The sequence below is a fragment of the Nilaparvata lugens genome, chromosome 1, assembly GCF_014356525.2.
Source record: "Nilaparvata lugens isolate BPH chromosome 1, ASM1435652v1, whole genome shotgun sequence".
In the NCBI taxonomy this organism is placed as follows: domain Eukaryota; kingdom Metazoa; phylum Arthropoda; class Insecta; order Hemiptera; family Delphacidae; genus Nilaparvata; species Nilaparvata lugens.
In genome coordinates this window covers 18,240,613-18,258,552 of record NC_052504.1, presented here as the reverse complement: position 1 = coordinate 18,258,552, position 17,940 = coordinate 18,240,613, and the positions used below count along the sequence as shown (strand labels likewise).

The 17,940-nt window shown below is 36.0% G+C and overlaps 1 protein-coding gene across 18 annotated transcripts in view; it reads left to right on the top strand.

Moving 5' to 3' along the window:
* LOC111052229 (disks large 1 tumor suppressor protein) overlaps positions 1-17,940 on the top strand; it is a 748,988-nt gene that overhangs the window by 524,147 nt on the left and 206,901 nt on the right. The window contains exon 1 of one of the 18 annotated variants that reach the window (XM_039432580.1): positions 8,838-9,011. The exons of the other annotated variants lie outside the window; for them this stretch is intronic. Coding sequence (XP_039288514.1) covers positions 8,889-9,011 — 123 coding nt within the window. The 5' untranslated portion in view covers positions 8,838-8,888. Of the gene's footprint in view, positions 1-8,837; positions 9,012-17,940 lie in introns of those variants that run through there. 18 annotated transcript variants of the gene reach the window in all.

Genomic DNA, 17,940 nt, shown 5'->3' with positions numbered 1-17,940 from the left:
GTTTACTCGTAAACCAACTCCAAGTCAGGATTTTTGATGAAGAGGTGTGTTTGTAAACAGCAAAAAATAATTCTATTTTGATTGCTGTACTACACTGGATGATGTGTACTAGTTACTCTCTATTTGAGCATTCAAATTTGTTTACATTATCATTGTTTGTACTTGAAATGCAAACTGTGAGTTGAAAAATCTATCATTCTATCATATTATGTCATCCTCTTCATCAAGTGCCCCAAGTCCACAGATATATTAATGCATTATTTGCACTTGGAGTTTGAACTCGAATTTTATATCTGAACAGAATTACTCACAACAAAGCATCGAATGGTATTTGAGTGTGGACTGTCCATGAGTGAGTGCAGATGAGTGATCTTCGGCGAGAGCTGTTAGTTGCTGGACTCGTAAATACCAGTTCACGATGGACCAGTACACACTGAATCACGTACTGTGATTGTTCACTTTCTGCGACAAAAGTGTTAGGTGGCTACTGTGAATCGATCTTTCTGCACCAAGATCCATTGTCATATTTGTTTACATGGTCTCTTGGAACAGACTAGTTGAAAACTTTCTAACGAAGGTGGCGATAATTTATTATTCCATTAGTTCTATTCCTTGTCTTTGTTTACCAATGAAATAGCAATCTGAAGTAATTCATTAGTATGAGTGTTCAATTAAAAATGTTTAATCTTTCATTATTTTTATTCTTCATAATTTTTTCGACTGTGGAATTACTTGGGTTGGAGACTGTATATTGACTATTGGTTTGAGAGTGTTTCCGGTTGTTAAATTGAAGGATGTATAATTTTTTCCACCTACGAATAAGGTCTATTATTACCTATCGATAGGAGAGGGGGAAGAAAATTGATTATTCTGCTCTTGGGGTATAAATTTGTCAGTAGTTAAAGGTTATGGACAAGTAGTCTGTCCATAACCTTTAACTACTGACAAATTTATACCCCAAGAGCAGAATAATCTATTTTCTTCCCCCTCTCCTAGATTTGTTAGTAACGTAGATAGGAAGTAAGTAATAACTGGATAGGAATGGGAAGGGGATAAATAGTCGTGTGATAAATACAAAACAGAAGGATGGATCAGCGGGATAACGATGATAATAAAACGAGGCAATTAGTGAGCCTCGGAACTTGTGATGCGTTCCGTTGATCATTGGATTTGTCCAGCGATACGTAAAACTGGATTATTATGTGAATTTAATTATACATATGATCCGCGAGTTGACGTACGTGTGAGTGTGTGCAAATGCACATTATTTTCGTGGGATTATGCATATGATAGTGTATAGCCGACAATGTATGCAGGAGTAGTCATTAAAATTGCAAATTCATCATCACTTGAATTAATTCGTGCACCAGTTTGTATGCTTCACCAGTCAGTGTGTCCGTTTTTGACGAATGACCCATTGTACAATGTACAACACTTCATTGCTGTTAGTTTTTCACATATTTGGCTGGTTTCAATTATCGTGACACATTCAGCAGCTGAATGCCCATGTTGCTCATTGTTCAAATTGATTAAATTTTGGTGGGAATGTTGTTCAAATTTATGGTACTGTGAATTTCATGAGAATTTCTAGGCAACTTATTCTCTAGAGTTTTTCAATGCTTCAGGTGAGTGGGGTTCACTTATGTGATCCTTGTGTTCAATACAATACAGTATCAGGCTACGGTGAATTATTATTGTGCTATAACCTGAGGAAATGTATAACTTCTGAAGTATTAATTCAATTTTTTAAATTCAGATTAGAAACTAGATTCTACTTTTAAAATGGTTATTAGGCTTCGCCATAACAAAAATAGCTTACCTCTATAGATCAAAATCAACTTTTTCAAACTTTAGAATGGAAGTTCTCAAGATTTTGTAAATCTGTTGAACATCCTTTCCCTACTAAACGTTGCTATTCCTTTTTTGGCCTTAATATATGAGTAGCTGAAGCTACTATTTCAATAACTTTCTCAGCTACTCATCTATCTCTTTTCGAAGTAGTCTTATATCGCTAAATACTGGAACAGATTACTCATACCACCAACTCGGTCAATACAAACGTGTCAGGAAGTTACTCGTTTCGATTCCAGAAAATATGATGTACTCTCCAACTAACACATTGTAAAGGAGCGTTTAATGAGTGCGGTAAAGTTGTAGAGTATTAACGAACATCAAGGAACAAGAGTGTTGCTGGGAGTGTAGTGGAAGTTAATACGCATGACATGATTGACTGCTGTGCTGGGTTGCAGGCGAGTAGGCCTTAGTGGTGAGTGGCGTCGGAGCGTTGGTCGAACGCATTAGCAAAGTCTAAGTTAGCGAGGCTCGTGTGTCAAAAAGGCGTAAAGCGAGAGGAGAATGATGTGAAGACATCAACGTCAGTGTTGTTACATGGATGTCAAGACGACAACCTAGCCGTTTTAGTTGGTGGGAAAGTTTCCCACCCGTCAGGGGGTTGGGAAAGTTTGGAGGGAGGGTTTTTGGGGTTGGGGTACATCTTCCCGCGCAAGCCCGCTTTCCCGCCGGTTTTCTGAGCGGCCGGCTCGCTTCCACGCAGTTTAGTTGAGCGTCGCCTGTGACTCGTGCCACTCGGGTTTCCCGTGTTTTCCTTGTGCGTCGTCAGCGTGTGCCACGTTTTCCTGCCAGCTTCGTTGCTCTTGATATTTTGCGTTGTATCTGACACAAGAACTATAGAACTGTCTATATAGTGACTGTGGTCTGCAGTAAACAAAGTAATTTTATTTCATTTCAATACTTGTCATTTAAATCTAGTTCCTAATTCAAGGAATAAATATGGAACTGACAAATAGAAACCTTAGGTTTGCATAGGACAGGGCTATTTTAATTCTTTCTATTTAAAACTAGTACTTTATAATTTTGTTGTATCTGACACAAAGGCTATAGAACTGTCAATATAGATACTATAGATTTGCATTAGGAAAAGCCATTCAGATACAACTTATTTAAAACTACTATTGTTGTGTTGTATCTTATATAAGAGATATGGAACTGGCACTACATTGATCATAGGTTTGTAGTGAACGAAGCCACTTTAATAATTTTTATTTAAAACTAGTATTTTTATGTTGTATCTGATAGACTGACTAAGGATCTAGCAGCATTGGTATCATAGGTTTGCATCAAACACAACCATTTTTATACTTATTATTCTAAACTAGTACGTACTATATTATTGTATTGTATCTGACGGTTGTAAACTATGAAACTTGCTACATGGGTTTGCACTGAACTAAGCCATTTTTATCCATATTTATTCTCGATAATTTATGACATGATTGATGAATAACACCGATCACTGAATACTCTTCAAGATCACTGAGTTATTTTTTCACGATTTTTCTATCATTCTCAACAGTTAATCATTAAAATAGTGATTGATCCTCACCTATCAATCAATAGGCTAATAATGCTATCTCAATTCGGTATTATCAGTGATTAAACAAGGCACTTGGTATGATTATATTGGTCGAAATTGATTATTATATTGACCAATTATGGATCGGAATGAAGGGGTGTATTCATGATGAAGAACTGCGTTTCTTCATAAGAAATGATCATTCTTAATCAATGATTGAAGGGTTATACGCAACGGTTGACTCATTCATTGACCGAGCGAAGTGAGGTCTAAGATTCAAGTCGACGGTTTGGCATTTCTCTTAATGTTTAAATGTTTATATGTTTATATATTGCGCATTTACGGCGAAACGCGGTAATAGATTTTCATGAAATTTGACAGATATGTTCCTTTTTTAATTGCGCGTCGACGTATATACAAGGTTTCTGAAAATTTTCCATTTCAAGGATAATATAAAAGGAAAAAGGAGCCTCCTCCATACGTTAATATTAGAGTAAAAATCAGATTATAGAATTATTCATCATATATCAGCTGACAAGTGATTACACAGATGTGTGGAGAAGCCAGTCTATTGCTGTATTTCCATTAAGGTCTATAGTTTCAATCAGGTACTTCTGGATGAGAATACTGCGTGAGGTCTACTGTTCACAGAACTACTCGTTTAAACAGTAATGGGAGTTCTTTTTCTGTTTTGAAGTATCTTAGAATAGAAAGAGGAAAGTTGAATCAGAGTAGAATACTCCACCCAGTAACCCGTTCGTCTTGTCAGAAATGGAAATTATGAAGCATGCATGATAAATAGAACGTTCATGAATACTGTATTAATTTATTTGAAGACTTACTTTCCATATACCTGCAATGTGATCGGAGTAAACTCACTTGGCTGGAAATGACTTTCATATTGAAATGAAAATACTACGTTCCAGCTGATTTCCAGTAATATTCCCGCCAAATTTATGATTCTGAAAGACAGATGCTCAACTTGTGAGTTCTTGGAACATTGTGAAAGACAAAGTAAAATTGAATCTCCAAAGGAATTGCTGTGAATTATTCAGTAGTTTGAAGTGAATAAGGCAGAAGCTTTAAAATGTACGAGTCATACTAATTCTGAATAATTTCATTGAAACTTGCTTAGGCATTCACATTTCATTCATTTGTTGAATATACAAAGTATTACTTTAATATTTATTCCAAAATTCCAAGTTTCATGAGAAACATTTTCACCAGATCCAATAAAATTCCACCTATTTCCAAACTTCTTATTCCAAACTCCAATTGAATTTCATATATCATCTCAAATTATGAACAAATAAGTCTCAAGAACATATCAAACTCCATTATTATCTGTCAGATTTTAGAAAACTGATATGATTATTTTAAAATCCCTTTGAAAAGATGTCATTTGAAAAGTAATAACTTACTGGTCACTAGGTAATGATCCACTCCTAAGATGGTTGGTCCAACCAAATAAATAGTATTTTCAATTACTATCAAATTGATAAGGATAAGAAAAGAGAAAAACATTTATCGCCTCAATTCCTTGAAAATGAAAATTATAATGAGCCACACCTTATTATATTTTTGGCATTTCTATTTTATTCGAATCCTAGGTTTTTCACAATATCTACTATACAAGTAAATCATATCCAATCTTCTAATTTTCAAATCTGGATAAAATATTTTTTTGAGAATCCCTTCTTTTTCTGTGTCCTAGATTGCACGATGACGTTTATTTCTCAAAGAATCGATTATTAATGATGGAAGTTATATAACAAATATGTTGTTATTTATTTATTTATACATTGATACATAGGTTACAATATCATTCTCAACTATGAATGATTGGGGAAGGAGCAACAGGCTTAAAGCCCAAAACTGTTCCTTTCCCAAATTTAGATAGAAATTGTCCAAAAATAGGTTATGTTTACACTTCACGATTTTTGTTCAATTGTGAGTCCAAAATATTTATTGTTAGGCTACTTAAAGCGAGTTCAAGGCTATTTATCTAGGAATCAAGAAAATCAAAGTTTCAATCGAAGAGAACTCAAGAAAGTTTAAGCAGTTCGAAGACCCACCTTAAATGGAATTGTTGCAGTGCTGACCATTTCATACATGATACATAAAGTTTCAAATTTTTAGTCTCAGCGATTGGAAAAAAACTTAAAACCGAGTAGGCCATCTTGAATTGATCGAAATAAAAGTCAACAGAGGAGAAGATATTTGAAATTAATAGTGGTAGCTTTATTTGTGTGGAATATTCATGTATGTTATTGGAGGTGGGTGGGGAGGCGGAGATAGTAAGTTGTTCTTGATGGGATCGGAAAGTCATATTCCCTCTTAGATAAAGATTGGGCGAGTGGCTCAGAGCACAGAGATGGAAATAATGTTTTGCTGGCAGTTTGAGTGGAGCATCGCAACATCGCTGCGGGGTGTTCTGCTTGCTCTCATATTTTCGAGTCGTGGAACGCCGAAAAGGGACGAAAATGTTGGTGGAAGGAGTGGGGGGAGACGAAGAACGTATGACAAAATTGAATAAGGGACAAGGAATATGGAATTGAGAGAGGAGAGTGGCTGGCGGTCTTCAAGTCCTGCTTTTCCAGACGAGTGCTTTTATTCCTTCCTCCTTAGACCTTCCCCCCCCCCATCCTTCTCCACTTTTCTATCCCCGGGACATGATGCACAGTTTGTCCCTTCAGCTGCTGCCGCTTCTTCCGAATGTGTTGTCATGCATGAGCTCTTTCGTGTTTCATTATCATTTCATATTTTCGCTATTGAATGCTATCGAGAAACACAACATCCAAACAAGTGACTGCCTTTTGTATCTATTGTGTGCTGGATGCTTTTATTTCTCGTTGTGTACTTCCTAGGGATCTGCATTTGGCAATCATATTCGTACAAATTGAGTTCATTGTAGACCAGAAAGGTTCAACAGCATTTAACACAGAATATTATTTAATAGAATAAACAATATTAAACATTGTAGAAGAATTTATCGATAACTGAAACATTGTTTAGCTATTTCCCGAGAACTTCCTCATAAAGGGAAGTCGCAGTTTAACATTGAGCTTGAATTGTTTGATCCAATGTACTGTACCTAGAATAGATTGTATAATCTTAATATGTAAATTTTCAGGGCTACTCATTTATTATTTGTGAAGTAATATCATAGTACCCTTTTTTGTGTTTTTAATCTGTTATTTAATGCTAAAAACTTTTCAAAAAAGGGTACTATGATATTATTTTACGAATAGATTGTATATATCTGATTTTATTCTAGATACCTTGGTTTGATCTTTAAAATTGGGATTAAGTATCAATGAAAATTTATTACATTGCTCCCTAAAATGCAATAGATGTTATTTTTATTTTTTTAATAATTGCTCATCTCCAGTTATAAATTATTCTATTAGATTATCTATAATATTCAGAGATAATAAGATATGATGAAGTTTGATAATTATTGAAGTGTGAATAACTTGAACTGATGTATTTTAGAAATCCCTGAACTTGATCAACCCTGAAATTAACTCAACTTTTCTATCGCTTCCATGCTTCTTCTTTCTCACTAACTGTTTGTGCAACTATTTTCATATTTTTGAAATCGATTCCGTAGTTACATCTTTCAAGCTCTTTTATCAAGCTTACTTTTTCGCTTTGTAACTTTGATTCGCTTATACTTTTTCCTTCATTCAGGTCAATTTCCTGTCCGTTCACTCTGCTGTATTTCACTGTCTTCATCTCGTCCAATTCTTCATCATCGTACGTAGGCCTACTTTTATCGGCACACAATTTCAAGTCCATGAATGTACAAGCATCCTCCTTCGAAAAAAACCCTTGAAAAATACCTGAGCCACTCCATGGCAGCAGTCAAGGCATATCAATAATAATCATTGACGAAGATACAAATATTCCAACTTTGTAATAATTATCTCTATTGAAACCCAGAGAAAAATATGCCGTGTATTATACAAGAGAAAAAATCATTCGACATTTTGCGGATTATGAATTTTTGTCAACTCATTCCACGAGCTATGAGTTTTTATCCGAGTGATAATGATGTTGGATAAAAGTGCCGGGCCAAAGTGGTCAGCTGTTATGAAAGTGCAAGAGAGATGAATCGATGCAAAGTGAGAGGAAATTGATGAGAATACGCGTGAGTGAGTCGAAACACAGGCAACACAACAATTTGTTGGCAGCATATGTGATGGTGGTTGGATGTCAGTGGTGGAGAAGGGAAGTGTTTGGCAACGCAGCTTCCAATTTGTTTTGTTTTTTCTGTTTTTGTGGAGAGAAAACTCGAAAAAATTGAAAGAGAATACCTTGGATCACTATATTGTGTATGTAGTAGCGTGGTGCACATTCTGTTCTGTTTTGCAACCCTTACATCGATGGTGGGAGTTGCATTCAATGGAATGACACGTCCCATTCTGTCCAAACTCGACTCTTTGGACCTCCACCCCTCACCCCTCCACACAGACCACTTCGAAAAATCGACCATTACGCCAACAAAAGAAACGAGCACGTTCCATTGCGATGAAATTCCAATAGCCAGAGAAAATTCATTCGTTCATCATTTCAATCCGATCGGAATTATTATATTCATTCCGACCTCCCAGACCTCTCTCTCTATCTGCCGCGATACAAATAACGACCCGGCTTCCTATTATTACTTTTTCCAACTCGAAATCGCTGCCTCTTGTTTGGCAAAATGTATAGCATTCCAGAGTATGTGGAACAAAGATCTCTTGCTGGATTGAAAACAATTTTTAATATCTGTCTTTGAATCGCATGATAATCCAATTTCGTCGAACCCGCCTTCAATAAGCTTTCCAATCAATTGCTCTTCAGTTGGCTTCAATTTTGATCAATCATTCAACTTCCGGATCGCAATGAACAATATCGATAATTTGTGAAGTTTCCACATTATTATTACATTACATTTCTGTATTACTTCAGAATAAACAATTTGAATTGTTGGAATAAATACTGAGGAAATCACATAGGGAGCGGTAGTTCGAATCACTTTATAATGTATCAAAGATATACTTTCGTCAATTATTTCCATGAAATTTCAGAACATTTGAACCTGGGAAAGCTGTAGGGAAGAAAGAGCTCTTTGTTATTTCATTCCTTAAAATTTATCGTATTGTGCTCACTATAACCTTAGTGTCCGGTTTCCCATTAGGGAACTTTGGACTATATAAGACGAGGTCGAACTACCCTTGGGTCTCCCCACCATTAAAAGCCATACGCTAATAATAAAAAATCTATGAATTGAAAATCTTTAGATCCACCTAGAAATTTGTTGAACTGTACGTTTTAATTCTAAGTACGACTTGTGTTGGAACAATGATCATCCAGTTCAATAATTGAAAAGACAACATTTTACTAACAGACTTTCAATTATTTTGAAATTGTTGTGCTTCGATCGTGACTTTTTGATAAGAAACTTTTCAAGAAACGAAGTTGTTACCTTTCGATGAATAGTGAGTGCTCATGATACTGCCATCAAGACATGCTGGGAAGCTACAGTAATCGTCCATTGGGTCTGACCGACACCAGAAAACTGCGTCGCTTAAGGAGGTTTCGTTTCTTTGGAAGGGCTAAAGTCTACCTGCTCATTCGATGGCCTAATCTGGTGAGTACATCATTAGTATCAACAATTTTTTTAACAACCTTCAGACAATGTAGTTTAAATGTTTTTCTGACATAAATATATTGGAGACTTAAGACAAATATGTAGTTAAGACCAAAATAAACAAATATCGAATTCAAGAAGGAGAATCTTCAATATCGATTGATTTTAGATCTAGTCTAGATTAAAAGGATCAAGAAAAATGGAGGTAGGATTGAGTGCTTATAGTAATTTGTGCATTTATGGACTGAAGTGGTATGTTTTTCTCTGAGTGAATCAATAGGTGTCTAACCTTGAGTTGCAATATCCCTAACGGAGAAAAAGTACTTCCATGCTACAGAAGACATTTGTCCTCCACTTCCACACATAACTTTAACAAAAATTATAACATGTAACTTGACATTATTATCAAAAATAATGAGTAGCCTGGTCAGAGATAACATTTTTCCAATATACTAGACCATTTAATTTATTTCATAAAATTTGCACTTCCATGCTCATGCTTTAAAACATGGCAAACACTAGTAGAGCATTGACACAGTGTGATACAGAGATTGAAGATCTAAGTGTTGTTATATTGCTCACGCTACTATTGTGATGTTGTCTCTAGTCTATCCGATGGTATTTAATTGGATTACTAGTCCTCAGTGTGAAGTAACCTTCCCAGTCCTTAGAGAATGAAAGTATCACTTTTAAATAATGCCCATGGTATAGAATAATAAATTAAAAGACTAAGAAATTGTCAAAAGCCACAGATTTTATTAAAAGTAAAAAGACCGGTTCCGGTTGTTACCCCATTATCAATCTTTGATAAACAATAGGAGTTTATCATAGATTGAAATTGGTGTAACAATCGAAACCGGTCTTTCTACTTTTAATAAAATCGATGGTTTTTGACAATTTCTTAGTCTTTTCATTTAATATGAATAATCACCACAATATCAACTTCTCAATTACCCAAAAAGTGAATAAAACACTAGTTGAGAAAGTAAAATTGTTATACGATTAAGTTTATAATTTAATATAGTTGTCGCATATTCTATAGCGACGAAATTAATATGAAATAATACATTGCGACATTCCCCTCTCATCTCGACGGCCAATTTCATGCTTCACAATTTGAAACGTTCAACGAGTGGAGCTTTCCTTTTCATCACACAGAGCGCGTCGTTCGTGTTCTGAAAGAATATGTGCACAATGTTGGGCGTCTCTTTCACTGTGACCTGTATTATAAAGTAATGTCAAAGATAAAAGAGTGATAGCTAAGTGGCAGGGCAGAAGCAGCGACTTGTTTTGAGCGATCAAAAGACGTCTTTGTGAACGCGACGTTTATCCTTCTCCTTCAGCCAGAAACCATTAGAGGGCAAAATGATGATTATTGTCTCTGTACGGGGCATGCGCACTGATAATAGCTGCTCTTTCCCTGTCTGCTGGTTGAGACATCTTTGGATTCCTCTGCTCTCTCTCAATTTGGCGTCTCAGTGAGGAACCAATCATCTGGAAAATTCTTCAAGGTCCTCTTCCTTGATGTGCCTGAACTTCAAATTTTCCTGATTCTCCTAGGAATTATATTATTGTAAGTTAATCCAGTATTAGAATTTAATATAGTTGTTGCTTTCGAACACTTCGGCCATTATTTTTGCTTCCATCTTTATTTTCGTGGTTAAGTGGTAGAGTGTCCAAACTTCTCTACGTCATCAAAAAGAAGTCATTCCATTCTACTCTATCCTATTTATTTTTGACAGAATATTCATCTGCAGATGCAATTATTTACTTACTGAGTAAGAATTTAATTTCAACCGAACTTTGTTGAATAATGTTTCTATTTTTCATTACGTTAGCCTGATCTGTATTTTCCAGTACGATTGAAATCTCATATTTCATACATAATTGATATTTCATTCCCTGAGCTTGATCACTCACTCATTGAACATCTACATTATGATGACTTCAGTTTCTGTATTATGGTTTTGGGTGGTAGGACTCTAAGAATATTGTTAGCATGAAAGGCTCTTCGATTGTAATTGCCGGAATAATTATTGTGTCTGCAAGATAACTGGTATAGGCGGAAATAAAATTCGAATCCATCCATTCATGCATGATAATAAATCTTGGCACGATTATATCATTTATGCATGACAAAAAACATAGCACGAGTACATTAATGAGTTTAGATGTATAATGTATTTCGATTTGCATAGTAACTTGAAGAGTCAGAGTTATTGGTATTGGTTCGCATTCAGTTCATGCTCGAATATCATTCAGATATCGGGTTTGCTTGGAGGAATTGAATCACCTCATTACAAACATTGTTCGAGTATGGCATTAAACGACGTGTACTGGTGATTGTTGAAGCTTGAGTGCTGAATACTAGGAGTATGTGGTAAAGGTGGTGGTGATGGAGCGTGTGGATGGAGCGTCATTTGAATCCTTGTTACGGGATGCAGATAGATGAATCGAGTCATCCAGAGTCAGTGGTTGAGTGTGTAGAGTCATTTGAATCCTTGTTACGGTATGCAGATAGATGAATCGAGTCATCCTGAGTCAGTAGACGAGTTCAGCGGAGTCAAAAATGTATTCACAGCATGTGAAACACGCGATAGAGGGGACTCGACTACGTTGAACGGAGCACGCTTGCCTAATGTGTTCATGTCTGCTCTAATGATGTTGTCTAATGGATCGCGAGATTTCATTTGTTTACCCGAAGATGTTGAGACTGGGAATCTTGCTCGTGTTAACTGTTATTATGTAGACACACACTCGCACACCCACAGGGCCCAGAGATAACATAGCCGTTCACAGGCGAATGTTATTCCAAATTAATGGCTTCAGATTAATGCCGCAGTAATTAATATGCATACTTGCAGTTCTGCAAGGCAAATATACTGCACGAATTGATAGCATTTTGTTGTAGTCTGATCTCACTAATGGTTTTCATGTATGATCTCGCGTCTTATCTCTTGAGGAGTCGTAACTATGAGATGGAAATCACGTTCATTGGGATTTGAGGACTCAAGACTGAATCATGTTGACAATATGAGCTTTGGAAATAGTTGATGAATATAATCGAAATGATTCGTTATAATCGGAAAGTTAAAACTTCATACATTTCAAAACTGCTTCCTCTCCACATAACATAAAGCGAAAAAATAAACTTTTGTTCTGAGATGAAGTGAAATGAAAATTATTCGTTATTGGACGAAATATTCAATTCTTTCAATTCTATCAATTCTTTATTGCCAGAATTCAACAATGCAACAAATCAAGGTTGATAAATCAACAAATATTACAAGAAAATAAAATAAAATTGACTACCGAGAACTAAAAACTAAACATTTTTTCAAGCACCACCAGCAAAAAAAAGTCTTTGACTTTTTCTAATAATAAAACACTAAAATATGATATGGTGTCATCTTCAGTGTCATAGGTGTTGAAATATTTTTGTAACTTTTAAATAAATTCGTGATGCTTTTAGACAATATTCTAGTGCTTTATTATGGATAGATATGGATATGGATAGATATCTCACTAAAAACAGTATATTTTGTTGTTTCGGGATGAAATGTTTAAGCCCCTTTTCCAGTTAGAATTCTTCAACAGATAAATATTACTCTCAAGTAACTAATTGGCAATATCTTTCACAAACAGTAAACCCTGTTTGAAGTCGCCATGTTTAGAGCCACGTTTTCTATTCTATGCAATATCGAATTTGATTTGAATTTATTGACAGAAAATAGAAGTGCATTCATTCAATTAATTACTTATTTGTAGAATAATATAATGAATACATATTATTAGTAGCTGTCTATCCAAGATATGATAGGAGCTATTCAGTTTCTTATATTATTAATTGTTTTATTCAAGGTACACGTTTTATACGACGCGAGATTAATTACAAAGATTAGATCACCCTTGAAAGTGAAAATGAACAGTTCTCATTTCAGTCAGATTTAACACCTTTCACTTCTTCAGAATTTAATCGCTATTTCAATATTTCAAGATCAGGCAATTCGTTGCTAATCCGGGCGCTTATTGGAGAAATGATGCCTGTCGTAGTGCTGATCCCTGAAGCCGTGAGACACATTCGAGTGAACCCTGTTGTTGATTCTGTCTCATCGTGCCTAATCCGATCTCGAAGTGGGCGACGACCTGAATCAACCCAGAACGGAGCGGATTTAATCCGCCGGTATTAGTATGAGAGCTCTCTGCGGTATTGTGCTTCAGCAGAAGTAGGAATTGGAGGTTAATCTCTCCTGTTTCAATCGCGGTTACGGAAAATTGACTTGTTAGGTTAGGGAGTGCGGCGTAGGAACGCGGCAATAGTAGTCGAACATGAGAAGAATCTTCGCGGAAACCGAACCCTCTCTCAATTCGACGGATATTACAGAGATTAAGAGACCTGAGCAACCTGTCTTACTCCGTCTCCCTATTTCCTCAACCACACATTATGTTCCAACTCCACCGAATATATATCTACACGCTCCAATTCAACTCGCGATTTGTGATCAGAATTGCCATCTCAACTAATGCTCGCACCTGCCATCTGCTAATTAAATCCATAAACTATGAGGTTATCTGAGACGTATGGTGTAGTATTATCAATGGCGTCGATCATGCTACTGAAGCAAAGCAGTAACTGCTAACACAACACTGTATGTATTGATAGGTACTCAGAAAAGCCATTCCTGAATCAATTCGACGGGGCTTCTGTGATATGATTGGCATCTCTCAAATTCTGTGAATACTTAGTAATCTACAAGCTTTTCGAATGACACGAAGCGACTCTGAAATGACATTCTGCATTCAATCGTCAATTGTAAATTTTCAAAATTTCTTCAGATCATAAAAATAGTAATTTGAAGTGAAAACTCTTCTCCTCATGAAATATACTGTTTTTTTTTTTATTTGAAATAGTACAGTAGAAGTGATGTTTCTGTTCCATGTGGAGCTTGTGAAAGTTTATACATAAAATACATAGTTGTTATTGGTATTCCAGAACTGGAAAATTGGAACAATTCATATTATCAACATTATCAACTCTTGAATGAGTACCAAGAACCATTGGTAGTGGTTATTTTAAGCTGTTATTGAATGCAGGTACGGTAAAAGCATATTCATGTCAGTTCTTCGCAATATTCTTGAAATTGAAACATTTATTTGTAGCTGTATTTCTTTCATAGTATATGTATTTGAATAGAGTTGATCCATTGTTTGGCTCAGCTGGACCAGGAAGAGGCAATTTGATAGCTTTATTTGAGTAAAAAACCAGCTATGGAACGAGGATTTATTATGAATAAATAATTATTTCTCCAATGTGAATATTGTATAGCTCATATTATATTTCGTTCTTTATATAAAAAAATATGTTAGGCTACTATACGTGACCTAGCTGCTACGTAATAAAGCTCGGCCCCAGTTGGAGTTTTAGGCTGTTTGTATTTTATGCGTTAATAATTTCGTGAAATGTTGGGGCTCCATCTGCGCTTCACTTGGTATACATGAACTAGCTCTTCGAAATAACTTTTTGCAGTGCTGGGATTTTAATGCTGTGAATAATAGAGGTTTCTGGTGGCTTGCAACGGGAATTGGGAAAACGAACGGTGGGTTGATCCTATTTTGGTGAAATTATTTCATGAACCGAATATTTTGCGTATTCAACGTGTGAGCTAATCTCTCTTTTGGCTCTTTCTCTTCCTGTTCACTCTGTTTGTGTCCCTTTCTGTCTGTTGCAATGTGTTATCCTGTGACAGTGACATTATCCAGTCGACGACTGTCATTTTATTCGTCCGCGCTCCATTGTCCATTTCGAGCGAATTCATTTTCATATCTGGCTCACTGATTTGAATGTTGGTACACCTGCACCTGGGCTTGATCACTTTTCAAATGCGAAATTCATATTCACAGCGAATGTTGATTCAATATCCAGATTATTTCAATTGCTTGTGTAATCATAACGAATTCAGAATTGGAAACGAATCCCCTTATTTTCCATGATCAAATCGCAGCGAAAAATGATGGAGCAGCGCCAGATACATGATCGCAAAACTGATTCAGCCGTATAGAACAATCTCATTCTCTCTTGCAAATCTTTTTTTCGTAGAATTCTTCCACATGTATTGTCCTCGTATATTCTACAATCCATTTTTTAGAATTGCCTTGGAGTTTTAAGAGGAAAACATACTTTTAATGGATACAGAATTTAAATGCCTGATGGAATTTCGTTTTTAATGTTGTTGAAACAGGCTTTTCCTACACAATGTAAATATATTTCAGTGTTCCCATTTCTGATATTATTTTATCTTAATGGAGTATTAATAATTATTTCAAAAGCGAACTCAACTTCTATAGTATTCTTGGAACAATGGGTGTAAAAGGATTTGTATCACGGTGTACTTTGTACTTTTAGGAACGATTGTTGAGTCGTTTGGAAATAACTGGTTTATTCGAAATAAAGTGGTAATATCCAATTATATTCTCTCCAGCACATCAAATGACAGATGAATTCAATTTTTATCTCTTTTATTGGAAAAAATTTCTTCCAGAGCTATTCAAATAATTCCTAATGAGACGTATTGCTGCATAAAAAACGTGAACTCAGCATGAATTTTAATAACAAGAGAGGTCTTTAATAGGTTTTATCAGAACAAAATCAGATTCCAAAATCGTTCATTCAGTGACGTGTATTATTGATCAGTGGAACTCTCCTCGAAATTAATTTTGAATAAATTGTTATTTCAACTGGGCTAATTAACATCAAGTGGGCACTTGTGGATCCATTCATGTATTACAGTTTCGGAGGACACATTCGGAAGAAAATCGTTACCATCTAGTCAGAGGGGGCCTTCGAGAAATTGCATCCCAATACCAATAACCAGAAACGCTTGGAACGTGTTTGAAGAAGGAATTCGCTTGAGTGAGGTGCACAAACGTGGAAATTTATTTGGTGTGTTCTGTTTGAGTGGTTCAGCACCCAATATGTCTCGCCGTTCATATCGATTGGGTGGCAGCGGCGAGGGGAGGGGTGTTGTGGGAGGGGACCAGGCCTCAGAGAGGACAAAAAGAGAAGTAGTAGTTGGAATCCTTTACAGAATTGTAAACGAGCCAGCCCTTTCCAGCCAGATAACTATCGGACACAAACAAGCGATATTTTCTCTTTTGTGTAATCGACGAAGCAGCAATGTGGAACAGACGGCAAAGTTCGCTTTGGCAAGGTGCGTTTTTTTCAGTTCCGGGGACTGGGTAGGCTAGAAAGAACCCCAGTACCCTGCTCCACCTCCTCCAACTTTGTACGCTCGTGTGACACTAGCCTTAAAAAATATCGGCTGGTGTACAGAAAGTCTGACAGCCAAGCTCGATTCATAGTGAACGAAACTAGTGGATGCCGAGGCTGTACAGGCCCATCAGTCTTCGTGTATTCTGCACCATTGATCTCAATTTCCAGTACGTACTCGATCAAATGCCTGTACGAGAATGCAGCTCAACACAGCGGCAGTTATCAAAGGCTACAAATAATAATATATCCCAGCCGGAGAAGAACGAATTTTACAGATGCTGGTGAATATAGCACTTTTGGTGAATAATAGCACTTTTCCCTCCTGTTATGTCATAATAATGGAATTGTTATTTTTGTAAATTTCTGTTTGTATCAAAACCAAGTGAATTATTGTAATTTCTTCTAGATGCATTTAGAATCTTCAATTTTTGGTTGATCTATATTGAAAGTGCATCATTCAATGTGTTACTTGGTTTCACCATTTTCAACAATATTGTTCTGTTTCATGGCGATGAATTCCTTCTTCTCATCTCGACAATGTTATTTTGAGTTAATGTTAAAACCCACTAGGCTATTGGTATTTTAACTGAGCAATCGTTCTTTTAGAGTTTTAATCACATCAAGTAGGAAACAATTTGAAGCATTCATTCGTCTGGGAGTTCAGAAAAATTTCTTGGACTTGATATGTTTAAATAAAATGAGATAATTGACTCAATATGCAAGTTATTCTAATATCAATGCACTTTACATATATAATAGCATTATAGAAATATTCATTCAATTGAAAATAATGTGATCCTCAAAGTTATTGATTCATTACAATGAGGATTCCACTGTAGTGTTTGAGAATTGAACATCACATATCAAATTGTTCACATCAGTCTTCCATTTTCGTCTCCAGGATTTTTTCACGAACAGCCCATTAGAAATTTTTCCGCTTGGAGCAATAAAGCAATGTCCCTCATTTTCTCATGCAGCCCTATTGTATTCGTTGTGTGCCCTTGAGTTTACATTAGACTCCTGCTATATTCTAGTTACATTGAACACATTCTTTGCTGCATTCAGAGTAATGGTCGCTGAGTAATGAGGTTGTAACTTAGCCACGACCGATGATGTGTGTTAGCTATTCACGGAATTCCGTTGCTGCTAGCTCAACTCATCTCCCAGCTCTATCTGCACAACTAAAGTGGAATTTTCACGCTTTTCTCGTTTCGATTCTGTCAGTGAGGCATTTTTCCTCTCATGTAAAGGAGCCTGTATGTTCCATTCTCCCTTGGGGTGCAGCCTAATTCATGCGTAGTTTTTCTTCCGTCCCTTCCTGCTCATTTCCATTGAAACTCATTCATTTCAGGAGAATTGTATTTTCCTAGATGCCTGCACGTGGAGTATTTTTTTAGGGACTGGTGGTGGCTTGTATTTATATAGCAAGCTTCATTTCATGTACAAGATGTAGGATCCAGTTATTGATTGATGTTCATCATGCCTCGCCCCAAGCAGAAATAGAACATCAGTGGTAGTATTTTTTTGTTATTTTCTTTTTTCCAGTGAATAAAAACCAAAACTCTTTTTTGATATGGAGAAGTGATAATATTGAAGGAAAAATTTTATTAATATTCTGACAGAAGTATTGCATGATATGATGAGTAACATAGCCTTAAG